The sequence below is a fragment of the Quercus lobata genome, chromosome 2 (genome assembly GCF_001633185.2).
Source record: "Quercus lobata isolate SW786 chromosome 2, ValleyOak3.0 Primary Assembly, whole genome shotgun sequence".
Lineage (NCBI taxonomy): Eukaryota > Viridiplantae > Streptophyta > Magnoliopsida > Fagales > Fagaceae > Quercus > Quercus lobata.
The window spans coordinates 73,711,527-73,726,681 of record NC_044905.1 but is presented as its reverse complement, the minus strand read 5'-3'; the positions used below and the strand labels follow the sequence as shown (position 1 = coordinate 73,726,681).

At 34.3% G+C, this 15,155-nt stretch overlaps 1 protein-coding gene across 1 annotated transcript; it reads left to right on the top strand.

Moving 5' to 3' along the window:
- Positions 1-4,460: 4,460 nt before the first annotated feature.
- Positions 4,461-13,493, top strand: LOC115976545 (protein SIEVE ELEMENT OCCLUSION B-like). The gene is made up of 7 exons (XM_031097871.1): positions 4,461-4,759; positions 4,969-5,073; positions 5,424-5,866; positions 6,942-7,051; positions 7,141-7,283; positions 7,756-8,223; positions 12,704-13,493. The coding sequence occupies exons 1-7, from the start codon at positions 4,547-4,549 to the stop codon at positions 13,319-13,321; spliced, it is 2,100 nt and encodes a 699-aa protein (XP_030953731.1). The 5' UTR covers positions 4,461-4,546; the 3' UTR covers positions 13,322-13,493.
- The last annotated feature ends 1,662 nt before the right edge of the window (positions 13,494-15,155 follow it).

Here is a 15,155-nt window from a genome sequence, read left to right as displayed (position 1 = left end):
ATCCGATTTGGGGTCCAATCCGTATGGGAAGCGATCGGAGGAGTCTCCGCACTACGATTCAATTCGCGATGAAGGTGGCAAGGTGGAGCCGTACGGGGCTCGGGGCACCGCGCCGAGGTCTTCAACGTGGGCACCCACGTTCGACAACTATAGGAGGTCGATCGGTTTCGGTTCCGGAAAGGATTCGACGGTGACTCCGAATTTGAGCAAGATCGTGAGGGCTGTCCCCAAGGCCGAAACTCAACAAGATGTGAAAAGTGGGGTCCAGAAGTTTCGGGTCAAGTTGCTGCCGGAGAGTCTTGGTCAGAACACCATGGATGTTCTCTGCCAGGTACGACGATGAGCTTCAGTGAATGAGAGAGAGGGAATGGGAGTGAATGAGAGAGATGGAATGAGGGAATGAATAAAAAAAGAAGGGGCTGGAATAAAAAATTACTTTTTTTTTTGCTCCAAGCTACAGTGCACATCTATATATAGATGTGCACTGTAGCCATTCATCTAAAATTTTTAACTATGGCTCCACTGCTGCAGGGGTTTTTTTGTGTTTGTGGAGCTAAATTTTAGCAATATAGCATTATAGCTACACTGCTGTGAATGCTCTAAGTATCAAGCTGAATCACCATGAATGCTAGTGGACATGATCTCATAAATATAACAGATCCAAAAGTCACCGTTCCCTTTATAGTAAGTTAGTAACAAACCAAATTGAGCTATGATTTAAGTACTTAACGTTTACCAAAAAAACAAAAAAAAACTATATAGGCTCAATCTCATAAAAAAAACCCCCTACCCAAGACTCCAATTATGCTATGACATACTGCCCAAAACGTGGGTTCTTGTCAAACCCACACGCTATTGTTTAGTTACTTCTTGCTAAATATCACAAGTTGACATATATAAAAGACCAGGGAAATTAAATTACATTTCGTTATTTTCTAGTTACAGCCTAAGAAAAAGAAAATTACATGGAAAAGATCACTAATCTAACCTTTAATCTAAACTCAAAGTCTAAGGGTCTGTTTGGATATCGCTTACTGCTGAAAACTGAAAACTGAAAATATTATAGCAAATTAATTTTTAAACGTGTGAATAGTATCGTGGGACCTAGTTTTAAAGTTTTTTTTTTTTTTAAAAGTATTTGCGGGTCTCGTGAATAGTGCATGAGACCCACAAAAAACGCTGGACACTGGACGTGCAAGATGCTATCCAAACATACACTAAATGACGAGATAAGTAGGTGTTAGGTACCCATTTCACCAAATCTAAAAATTAGAGTTCTAGGAATTAATGACCAAATTATTACATCATCACTAAATCAAACAATCCTATCATTTAATCCACTATTCTATAAAACATAATTAAAAAAAAAAAAAAAAAAAATAGAAATAACCTGTGAGACTAAATAAAAAGAACTCAAAATCCATGAAAAGGAAGATTATTACTTTGCTTCATGAATCCATACCTAACTCATTTCATGCTACACATAAACTTTCATGGATTTACCTTTTCCAAAGTTATTCGCATTTGATGATATTTCATAATGATGACAAATATCTCATGTGATTATGCTCTTCAAAAATCTTTATCTTCTCATATCCTTCATTATCTCATAGGGAAATTCTTATTTAATGCACAACTGAACCTTAAAATTTAATTCAAATTCATAGTATCATTAGAGAAAAACACATTGTTCACAGCATGATTAAAAAAATAAGAAAAAAAAATTTTGAGTTAGAAATACCACTTGCATGCACTGCCTCCAAAAAGAAGCTTTAGTGGTAGATCTTCTCCAAGGTTTGCAAATGAATGAATCTTTTCATTGATCAAGCCTCCATTTTCATTTGAAGATCCATGAAACTTCTCCCTATGGTGGAATGAAGGGAACGTGTTGTTGATGTCTTGAGGACGATTTGGAGATAACAAATGATAGTTCATCTTGATGTGCCTAGTAAAACCATGAATCTTGCAATTGGATTTGATGAGCGTTAAAGAACCTTCGGAGTGATGGATTCTAATGCAGTGGTATATAATTTAATTTGTAGGTAATTTTTTTTTTTTTTTTTTGTGATTTTCCAAATTGATGTTCTAATATTTGATAATTTGATAGTTACACAGGGAGATAGAAGATTTGAACATTAGATGTCTTAAAAATATAACACTGGATGTCTTAGTTAGAAATATCAAGAAGTACCAGTTAAGTTACAAAGCTCTTGGTGGCCGATGTCATTAAAACTTGATGTTGTATGATATTCCAAAGCAATGTTTTGATATTCGCCCAAAAATGTATGTTTGATCATTAAAAGTTCTTATGATGTTTCAAATTGAACTCACAATCTTTGACATTTTTACTCTTAAGGTTATGAAATGATGACTATTTTAAACCAAGGAAGTTAATTTTGTATTGTACTGGCCGGTATATATCGTACCGGCCAACAAACCGGTACAGATACCCCCTTTATTTCGTACCAGAAAAAATACCGACCGTACCGGCGAAATCTGGCTGTTTCGGCCGGTAAATGCATACCGGACCAAAACAAGAAAAAAGAAGAAGAAGAAGAAAAAAAAAAAAAACGTTCTTACTCTCTCATCTCTCCACTCACTAGCGTTCGCAGTTTCTCAAACTCATAGTGCACGATCTTTCCTCCCTCAAATTCCAAATCGATCTTCTTAACCGGCGTTCTCCTTCTCTATTTCATATTTACTTTCTCTTTCCTCTTTCTTGGTTGCGTTGAATGTATGCCAAATAGCTTGAATTTCAACTTTTTTTTTTTGAACATCCAATAAAGTTGATAGTTTGCAAAAGTGATGTATATAGTCAAAAGTAACTTTCATATGTCAGATTTTTTTCATTTTTTAAATTATTTCCTAGCCCTAAACCGGTCAAAAGTCCTCTCATATCATCACATGTTAGTTGTTCTATTTTTTTTTCTTTAAGCCCTCAGTTAGTTCGCGTGTGAAAGTACTGAAAGGTTGGTATTTTAAATTTAACTTAATTTTTAATTCATTTTTATAGATACAGATGTATAGACTTGGGCTTTGGCTTGGGCTTGGATTTGTGTGGGTTTAAGATTACAAATTAGTTTAATTTATGAATATATATATATATATATATAGCGGTAAATCTGAAACGATACACTGGTATTGATCGGTATCCGAAATATATTGTACCGCTGGTCAAACCGGAACAACCTCTGGTATAGTATTGACTCCCTTGTTTTAAACTCAAACTTGAATTTGATATCGATCGTCATATAGGGTGTTTACATTTGTGTGTGCGACTAAGACAATTTTATCTCCCAATTCTATTTTAAAATAGGGAGTCGGTTTAGAGTCCCTAATTGACATATGATACGCACATTGGTTAGACATGTAGAAACCAATGAAGAAGATGAAGTTTATATAGAAGCTTCACCAAGTTTTGTAAAAAGCATTAATTCTTCTGATGTACACCAAATTTGAGGAATAAAATCTCTCTTTCTCAAATTCCCCCCTCCCCCCACCTCCCTAGTAAAATTAAATTCTTGAATCAGCTTCATACATACAACTAAATAATGGCATTCAAGGCTTCCTAAAGAAAGCTCATCTACCCCTTTTTGTTTTTAGAAGAGTGATTTTAGGAAGATAACAGACCATTGCACTGGATAGTTTTGAACTTTCAACAAATGACCCTGGTCAGTTGGGCATAAAAACTAAAAACGGAACCAACATAAGGAGAAAAAAAGAAGCAGTATGATAAAATTCGAATTGTGACAGAGAAACAAGTTTGTTGTCTTTTATGCTTCTTGCTAAGTTTGTGGTTTTAAGAAACGTCACCTGGCTATGACCAAAAAAGAGAGAAGAGAAAGAGAAAAAGAGAACCCTTTCTTGGCTAAAAGAGAAAGCAAAGAACAATATCACTTTTGTTTTTTAAATTTACTTAACTCTTTGCTTGATTCCCAATCATGAAGAAAGTCCGAGACACCTTTATTTCTCTAGGGGTACAAGTACAACAAACCGCTGCACGTTAATCAACAGTTACATTGCATAATGGATCCTCTACATTGAGGCAAACAATGGGTCAACAATTACCTGCCTAAGCTTTCCCTTGTCCCCATAAATATAGCATTCTACATGAAAAAAATCAAGTCAGAATGTACTATTAAGACTATTATTTATTTATTGATAATATAATGTACTAGGATTATTCATCAAAAAATAAAAAGTACTAGGATTGATTTTTTCATAAAAATATTGAGTTTCACATGATAATATAGGAAAGTAACCCCATGCCATGCATCAAGTACAAATTTTGTGGGCCAAAAAGAAAAGTTAAAGAGCTGTGTAAATAATGTCACCATGGTATCTCTGTGTTAAGTTATCCAAAGAACTGAACCACATTGGAAGCAAAGAAGGTGATTCAAATGAACTTTATTCCTTCTTTGATGATTATAAAAAGGATAAGCTGCTATTGCAAGGAAAACACTCACAAGCCATTGTTTCTTCTACAACCAGAACAGTACTATAGACATCTACTGTGTCCTGCTTTGATTAACCAGTAGTAACCAACATGGCCACCACAACACCAACATTAGCCAATGCACAGCGACTGATAAAAGGTGACAGACTAATGTTCTCGTCCTCCGATGACAATGTGATGTCGAAGCAAATTCAGGCAACCCATGCTCCTGATGACCGTGAGGTTGATGTCAGGCCTCTTCTTCATCTCATTGAGGACATATTCAAACGTGCCACTCCAACCACTGAGGCCATTGTTGTGCCGGTAATGACTTAATGCAAATTTATATATTTTCTATTTTTAGAATGAATGGTTAAATGATTAAAATTCATAATTTCCTAACTGTTTAAAATTTTGCGACAATTAGTAATTTATCATGTTATCAAAGTAAGTAGTTGTAACTTTGTAGGACATCCATTTAGTTGCGCCTTTTTGGCACTTAGCTGATCCATTATTTTTTTAACTTTGTATAGGGCATTCAATCACATGCAGAAGCTTTGGAGAGCAAGACCAACCAAGCCAGCTCCATTAATGTGCCTGAAGCATTGGCATATCTCATTGATCAACTTGCGTGTGAGGTTATTATAAACCAAAAAAGATAGAATTTTTTTCCAAACTGGTTTGAAGGACCTCTATTATGTGATGGTTCAAATGATTATATACACGTTTTTAGTCATGCGTTGATCTGTTTAATAATAATGAAATTTGTTTAAATGATTTAACAAATCATGTCATTAAGTATCCATATATGGATGATTATATGAATGGTCACATAACAGATTGAAAGAGATCCATCCAAACTGCTTTGGAATAAAACTTCGGCATGCTCAAAATGGGAACTCTCTCTCTCTCTCTCTCTCTCTCTCTCTCTCTCTCATGTTTTATGTGGTATGTCATTTACTTATTTTAAGTACTGAAAATTGTACAGCTCTCCTGCAAGTGTTCGGGTAGCGGGGATGCACATACAATTGCAATCTCAATATTGAATATGCTAACAAATTATTCATGGGATGCAAAACTGGTGCTAGTCTTGTCGGCCTGTGCAGTGAATTTTGGGGAATTCTGGCTTCTAGCCCATAATTGCACCACAAATCAACTGGCCAAATCAGTGGCAATCCTTAGAAAAATACCTGAACTATTGGAGCGAACTAGCATGCTGAAACCCCGGTTTGATACGATAAATAACCTTGTAAAAGTGATGGTAGGCATTACCAAGTGCATTGTGGAGTTTAGGGAGCTACCACCTCAGTACATCACAACTGAAGTCACTGCACTTTCCACGGCCATGACCCATATACCCGTTGCTGTCTATTGGACCATCAGAGGTGTCGTGGCTTGTGCATCGCAGATTGCCGGCCTTACGGGGTTTGAGTATGTTTCCTATTCATGACTCCTCTTTTTTTATGAAGGGGTTTTTTTAAAAAAAAAATTACACTTTTTTTTAAAACTGTTTTTTTTATTCACATTTTTATTTTTATATTTTATGCATTAAAATGTGGACATTCACACATCAATTGTGAATATTGATGTAAAACAGTAAAAGAAAATGTTAGATTTATAATTTTTTTTACAAACTACTAATATGGTGAGTAGTTATTGATAAATGAAAATGTGATGTCAGTAATGGGCATAATTGAAAACTAATAAAAATTTGCCACAATAATAGTTTGTATCTATTGTGTTACTTGACCGTAAATGTAAAAGAATATTCTTTTCTTTTTAAGTATTGTCCATTTCACCTATTTCATGAATTACATTAAATTTTACAAATCCAGATGTTTACATATTGTCATATCATTTAACATTTTAAATGATGTGGTAGTCTATACATTGTTAGATGACTTAGTTCTAAAAAATAGAATTGAACCTTGAAATGGATGAAATTGACAAGACTTGAAATGGAAAAGATCGTGTTTCATGTGTTGAGTCCTACTTAAAGAGGAATATGGGTATACAAATTAATGTTAGAGAAAATATTTTTTTTAAGAAACAATTTAAAAAAAAAATATTAAATGATTACAATCACCATTTTCCTAAATTCAAATTCACTCTCTACTTTACCTCCATTTGTTTGGCTCATTTATTAAAAGGAAGTCTGGCCCTTTATGCAATTAGAAGCAAACTTCTTGAAATTATTGCATATGGTACACAAATTTTCCTTCTTCTAATTCTTGATGTTTGGCAACCTGCATCTATACAATGCTAGTAAATCATGTAAGATCACTTACCTCACAAGAGAGCGACCTAAATTCTCACTTAATAAATGAAGCTCAACATGCGGAATTTTTAACTTTTTAAATGAGAGGTAGAGTGAAGATAGCATTCAAACTCAAGACTACTTGCTCTGGTACATTGACAACTTAATAACCTTCCTAAAAGTTTAAGCAGTTAGAAAATCAATCACCAATAATACTCTTATGGAATTGTTATTGACTGTTGCTTTCAGGCACATAGTATCAACTACAGAGTCTTGGGAGCTATCTAGCTTGGCTCACAAGGTCGGCAACATGCAAAGCCACCTAGCAACTCAATTGTCTACATGCTATAAGCATATAGGTGAGTTTAGATTTATTGAGATGTCATAGATGCGTGTACTTAATAAGCAAATCAGACTCATAAAATGAATGTTGGATAATCTGGTGCAGATGAAAGAAAACAAATGGAAGCTTATCAGAACCTTCATCATTTGATGGAAATGATCCATATTGACAACCTGAGGGTTCTCAAGGCATTGATTTATCAAAAGGATGACCTGCTGCCACTTTTTGATGGAGTCACCAAAAGAAGGGTATACAATCCTTTCATCTCTTACATTTTAACAAAACTTAAACATTATTGCCCACATATATTAAATTGAGAACTACCTTTGTCTCACCTAAATTCTTAGGTGTATAAATATATTTCCAAAGTCTTTCTCTATTAGAATGAATTTTTATTTTTTAAATGTTTCTTATATATATATATATATATTTTGCTGAAAAATGTTTCTTATATATAGTTCTAGAATTCATATACTTTTGAATGTCCGACGTCACAACTTAATTTGTACACTTTTTACGTATGTAATAAAATGTTGCATTTTTACCCCCTAGAGTTTTGCTATTAAGAACTACTGAACTAGTCAAAAGCAAGAACTGATGGGAACTCTGGAAAAGGAAGTGAAATGGAATGACTAGCTAATACAAATCAAGAAGGTGTAAGAATATCTTTGCAGATTACAGTACTAACTATATGTGGTATTTTTTTAATGACCAAATCAGGTTAGCATTGATGTCCTAAGGCGAAAATATGTCTTACTGCTCATATCAGACGTAGACATCTCGCAAGAAGAGGTTGCTATTCTTGAACAGATAAACAATGACGCTCGGCAACATGAAGTTGTGTGGCTCCCAATCTTAGACTCAAATGCCCCATGGACTGAGAACAGGCAAAAGCAATTTGACAGTCTGCAGGCTTCAATGCCATGGTACTGTGTGCAGCATCCTTCCTTGATCGAGCCGGCAGTGGTCAAGTACATCAAGGAGGTTTGGAATTTCAGGAAGAAGGCAATTCTTGTGGTGATAGACCCACAAGGACGAGTTTCAAGTCTAAATGCACTCCACATGATGTGGATTTGGGGAGGTACTGCTTTCCCTTTCACCAGTGCTAGAGAGGAAGCTCTATGGAAGGAAGAGACTTGGAAACTTGATTTGTTGGTGGATAGCATTGATCCATTGATAAATAAGTGGGTAAGTACATCTTCACAATTAATTGTCAGCTTTTTCTCACAGAAACTTAACCATTATGTGCCATTATTCATGTATGCATGTACAAATTGATCCACATGTGCGTGCATGAATGTCAAAATTGCTCACATCAAACACATAAGAAAAGTATTTAGGGAATAAGTCAGGGGCGTAGCTATGTGTAAGGGTGGGGGCCATGGCCCCTACAAAATTTTGAAATTAAAAAAAAAAAAAAAATATATATATATATATATATATAATTATTTTAATGTTTTCAAAATTTAATCTATAAAAATAAGAGTTGGCTCCCAAATATTTGATTTAGTTCAATAATGTTCTTAAAAAAATAATTGGTCTAATAGTTATAGAGGCATAACATTTTTTTCGCAATTCTATTTTTTATTGTAAAATGCGCTCTTATATCTATTAAATATTTAACTAAGTTTGACATCAAACATATTTGAATCTATATCTTTTTCAACCAGTTATGTGACAATTAACAAGTCATTGACTTATTTTAAAAATTATGTCATTAAAACTATACATGAAATGTCTCTTTAGTTGTCACATAATGGGTTAGAGTAAAATAGTTTCAAATATGTTTGACGCCTAACTTATTCCTCCAAGTTTTGGATCATTCATGTTTTTGAAAATTTTATTAGTTCAATTGGAAGATTTTTCCTTACTTTAGTATAAAATTTGATAATTTGTATTGAAAATAAAATTTTTTAAGAATTTCACTATAAAAATGATAAAAATGAATTTTATTTTATGAAAGATTGCCATCAAACATAATTTTGATTGAAAATACTAAGCTTTTTTTTTTTTTTTTTTTTGGGTGTGTGTATAAATATAACTTATCAAATAAAAAAGTGTGTTTAATAAAAAGCATGTGTATATGTGCATATGGAGGGTTGTCTTGATAAATATATTATTGTTGTAGCTTGGTCCTTCGAACAAAAATTCCTGACTCTGCCCCTGTGAATAAGTATTTAGGTATTCTTGGAGTATAAGTGATACTCCAAACCAATAAAAACAAGCCAACTAATATGACAATGTACTTCTTCATATGATTTTTTGAGCTCATGTTTTATTTTAGTATTAAATGACTTGTTTTTAGTGCTTTAGAGTATTTATAGAAAGAGAACTAAAACATTTAGGCCCTATTTGGTAGAGTAGCTAAACAACATATTTTCAGTTTTTAAATAACATTACACATATTTTCACACACTTTTTTATATACACGTATTTCAAAAAAATACAAACAACATTACTCAAACTTCTCTACCAAACGGGCCCTTAGTTTTTAGTAACTCAAAAACATATTTTATCTATTTTAACAACACACTTTACAATACACCCAACATCAATACTTCTATTTTAACATACACCACATTAAAATAATATAAACAAATTAATAAAATAAATATAATAAACCATAACTCATAGTCACCATCAACCTCAACAACCTACTGCCACCGTCAATCACAACCCACAAACACCCACCCCACCCCACTGCCACCATCAACCACAACCCACAAACACCCATAGCAACCCACTGACACCAAGAAAAACAATGCAACAACAATAGCCACCTCTACCACCTCTAACGTCGCCCTACTGGCCACAACCATAAACCACAACCATAAACCACAACAGTAGAAAAAAAAAATCCAGCCAACCAACGAATCTGACCACCACGAATCCATGATTTTGACTACCATGAATCCATAACAGCCAAACCCATGAATCTGACCACCACAACCAATCAAAACTAGGGATGGCAAAATAAGCCCAAACCCATTTACCCGCCCAAATCCACTCACTTTAATTGAACCCAAACTCACCCAATTATTATTTGGGTTAAATGGACATCAACCCAATTAGACCTAATAATTATTGGGTTTTAACTAAAAACCCATTAAGCCCCATTTAACCCAAAAACAATTAACCCAAGAAACAAACAGAGAACAAAGGGACAAAGCAAGGCAAAAAATTTGGTACAACCACCACTACACAGCAGCTCCAACTCCGCTAGGCTCGCCTCACCACCGCCACAAAGGCGGGTCGGGTCGAGTCGTGAAGCCCCAGCTGGACCCGTCACTGATCATGACGACGTCGTTCCGGATTTTGTGCCACGACGTGAAGGCTGAAGGGGTGATCGGGAAGTCCGGGAGCATTATCAAGTCGATTCGGCAGCACACCGGTGCGTGGATCAATGTGCACGAGCTAATCCCCAAGGACGAGGAACGGATCACCGAGATCTCTAACACGCGCCGATGCATGGATTACTGTGAGAAGGGTTTTGGTGTAGAATGGGGAGAGGAGTATAGAGAGTTTTTGGTGTGAGGTTGAGTTTGGCAATATACTTTCACTTCCACTTCCATTTCTTGGGGAGTCTTTGGTTACTGAGAAAATTAGAGTTTGAGATTTGATGAAAATTAGAGTTTGGGATTACTATGATTTTTTTTTTTTTTTTTTTTTTTGAGATTTGATGAAATTTTCCAACCTCACTTTTTGAACCAGAGAAGGTCATAAGGCTGGGTGGAGCAATGAGATTTGAGTTTTTCACTTTAGGGGCATTTCAGTAATTTTGATAATTGGGTAATTCGGTGGGTTGGGGTTTACCCATAATAATTGGGTTGGGTTGGGTTTGGGTTAGAAACAAATTAGTTAAATGGGTTTTAATGGATAAATGAGTTTTATATACCCAACCTAATTATGCCTACCCCAAACCCACCCATTTGACACCCCTAATCAAAACCCATCAGAGCACAACCACGCTGATGCCCACGAATCCAATCTCATAACCACGAAACCACTAGAGTACAATCCATCGAAACACAATTAGACCCATGAAACCATCGATGCCCATGAAATCGCCAGAGCATAATTAGACCCATGAACAACCATGAAACCATCAGAGCACAATTAGACCCATGAATAGCCAATTCGATCTCACAATCAAACCCAGTCAACAGAGAAGTGAGAGAGGAGAGAGTGGAGGGAATAAAAAAAAAAATGAGAAAGGAGGGAATAAAAAAATATTTTTTATGTTTACCTACATGCTACAGTTAGCTGTTATTGATAATAGCCCACTATAGCATGAAGGTAAAATATAGCTAAAACTTTTAGCTATACCAACTTTATTGTAGGGCCTTTTTTGTGTGGTTGAGATGCTAAAATAACTTTAGAATTATTTTAGCATCTTTATTGTGAGCGCTCTTACTTGGTGTATTTACTATTTATATCTTAAAAGTGCATTGTGCTTCTTATACTAAGAGTCTATTTGGTTGAAGGATGAAAAAGTGGGAAAGGGTAGAAAAGTAGGAGGATAGAGGAAATTAGTTTCTCTCATTTGTGTTTGGTTGGAGGGTGGAAAAATGAAGGAAAGTAAAGCTTATTTTTTTGTTGAGAAAAAAGAAAAAGAAAAAGAAGGATAAAAAATGTGATTTGTCTAAATTTACTCTTATGTCCTTATTTTATTATATATAAGAAATTATTTTCTTTGTAATAAAATATTACTTATTTATCAATTAAAATTAATAAAATAACATTTTATAAAAATTAAAACATTATACCTATTATGTTATTTTTTTTCTCTTTTTTATTATATTTATTACATTTTTTTATTATAAAAACATTGGGAAAAAAGAAAAAGCATAGATCGAGATGGATGCTGAACAAGAAAAACAGAAAGAAAAAAAATGTTACTACTTCAAAACAAAACACAAGAGAAAAAGTATTAAAAAAAAGAAAAGAAGAGAAAGAACAAGAAGAAAAGGACAAGAAGAAGAGGGTAATTAAGGACAAGAGAAAAACTAGAAGAGAGGGATGATTGTTGTTGTCTCTATTCGACGTTAGAAAAGATGGGCAAAAATGTAATAGTGGTTTCTCTTCAAATTGGAGAGAAAACATTTTGGTGGGATCAATGAGAAAATAGCTCGTCCCCATCAAAATTCCTCAAACTTTCCACCCCAACAAAACAACCACAAAATCCATTTTCTCTCATATTTTCTCTCTCTCATTTTTTATCCTCCCTGTTTCACCCTAATCAAACGGACCCTAAAGTTAAAATGTTAAATCAATTACCATCCTAGATTTCTAAGGTGTGATTTAGTGGTAGGAAGTCATTGTAAATCCATTCTAAGAGTCGTGGATTCGAGTTGTGGCAATCCCCCACTAATGCTTAGGCAGTCACTCGCCATGCATGCTAGGATTTAAGTGGATGGGGGTAGTGATCACACATGTAAGCTATTTTATTTTATTTTTTATTATGAGAAGTACTACGTCCACAATTGTCTTACAACAAATTATAAGTGGTAAGTTATTATTGGTTTTAATTTGAATTTATAACTTAAATTACTTATTTGTCTACTCATAATAGCCTCACATTTAAGATTTGTTGTCAAAATATTGTGTATATAACATTTCTCTTTTTTTATTATAAAAAAATATTAAATCAATTCCTTGCTTCATTTAGATATCAGAAGAAAAATACATATGCTTGTATGGAGGAGAGGATATGGAGTGGATCCGAAAGTTTTCAAATGCTGCTATTGTTGTGGCACAAGCGACAGGCATTTCCTTGGAGTTGGTTTATGTGGGAAAGAGCAACCCAAAAGAGCGAGTCAGGAGAAACACTATGGCCATCAGCACAGAAAAACTCAGTTATTGCTGGCAGGACATAGCTCTGGTTTGGTTTTTTTGGGTTAGGATAGAAAGTATGTGGCAATCCAAGATGCAACTGGGCAGAACTGCAGAGACCGATCCTATAATGCAGGAGATCATGTCAATACTTAGCTTTGATGCAAGCGAAGGTGGATGGGCCTTGCTTAGCAGAGGATCAGCTGAGATGACCAAGGAAAAGGGGAGCACATTCTTAACTTGCTTTTCTGAATATGAACAGTGGAAGGGTCAAGTACAGCAAAAGGGTCTTGTGGCAGCCATTAATGACCACCTTAAGAAGCTTCACTCTCCACATCACTGCAGTCGCCTTGTGCTACCTGGGACTGCTGGGAGGATACCAGATAGAGTGGTATGTGCAGAATGTGGCCGATCTATGGAGAAGTTTGTCATGTATCAATGCTGTGATGAATAAACAAGAACATATAGTACTGGTATATATATTAAGCATTGATGATTTATACGAATATGTTATTACTAACATGTTCCAAACAAAATAGGTGTGGCTTGTGAGTATGAAAAAAATTGTAATTGTTCATACTATGAATTTCCTTCTTTGTTAAAATTTGAAATATAATAAGAAATTAAGTAGTGTGGTAATTATGTGATTCTCAAGAATGAAAGGATACCTATACTTTTTTTTTTTTTTTTTTGGATATTATTCTCACAAATCTATATTGAAGATTGAACTGTAGGGGTGCTACCACCATTCACCGCAAACTGTAAAAACTAGCAATGAACACTCTAATTTGGAAAAACTTAGCAATCTGCACCCACCATTAATTAACCGTTTTTTTTTTTTTTTTTTTTTTTTTTTTTTTTTGAGAAGCAACTGTTAACTTTAACAGTCACTTTCATGGCACATGACCTTTATAAAGTAAAGGACTAAACTGCCCCTACACATTTTTTTTTAAGAGAGTTTCAATTAATGACATTCACTCTTAATGATAGTTCTTTATCATCAAATTAAGACACTAATCAGTTTTTGATGTAGGCAGAAATTGAACCCTAAATCTTTTGTTCAACTATCAGAAATTTTACTACTTTAGCTCACTAGAATCTACTCTTGAAATGACCAAATTGCCCTACTCTTGATAGTCCCCTAATTATGGGTGTACATGAAACCTACCAACTCGACCAAAACTGATCCAACCCAACCCAACTTGACGCTTTGGGTTGGTTTGGAATTTTATTTTAAGTCTAGGGTCGGGTTCGAGTTGATAGTTTTTTCAAATCATCTTACCCAATCCAACCCACCAAGTAGATAAGTTTATTTTATTATCATTATTTTATTTTATTTAGTTTGATTGATTTTGGTATTTTAAGAAATAGTTTTGATGAATTTGGAATAAAATTTAAGCATACTGTATAAATTCTAATAATTTATTAAAAAAATTAAATAATTAATAAAAGTCTAATAGTTTACTAGATATAAAACATGTATGCATAACCCACTGATCCAACTTAACTCATACACACCCTATCCGTAATCCCTAATTTGAATATAGTTGCGTGATGCGTGTCACATGTCCATGCGCAAATAATTTCTTAACACCATCTACCTAAATCATGACGAGGTCGTCAACAGACAATGGTTGAGTTGCAATCACAACGTCTCCTAATCTTGGCCAAAGAACGATGAGGCAAGGCGAGACACCAATAGTGACTAAGGCATCATCATTGCGACTCCTAATCTCAGCCAAAGCATGGGGAGGCTGGTATCATCAAATGTTATTAAATTTCTTGAAATATATGGGTTTTTTATTGTTGTAATTTTTTATGAGAGAAATGGTTTAAACCCCAAATTGATTATGTAGTGGTTTCGTTAATTTATTGTCAATTAAACCAATTATGTACTCACAATTATATCGATTTAATCAATAGAACCAACAAGTCACCATATCTAAACAGTAAAATACTAAAAGCCATAATGCAATAGACACTAATATAATGACGAAATAGAAAGCAGATGGAGAAAGCTTTGAAGGAAAACCACTACGAGAGTAATTCATTGGTGTAGCATATGAAATTAGTAACTGGCATAGCTAATGACACAATGGATAAGAGCAATAAAGCATAATAGCATTGATGGTGGTAAAAGCTATATTGCTAAATTTAACTACCAACATCACACAAAAAGAGCTACATTGATGTTGCTATTGCTAAATTTTTTAGCAACTGAGCTACAATGAATTGTCATTAATGTCTGTCTATTGTAGGTCAAAGATAAACCTATGAGAAATGCTAAC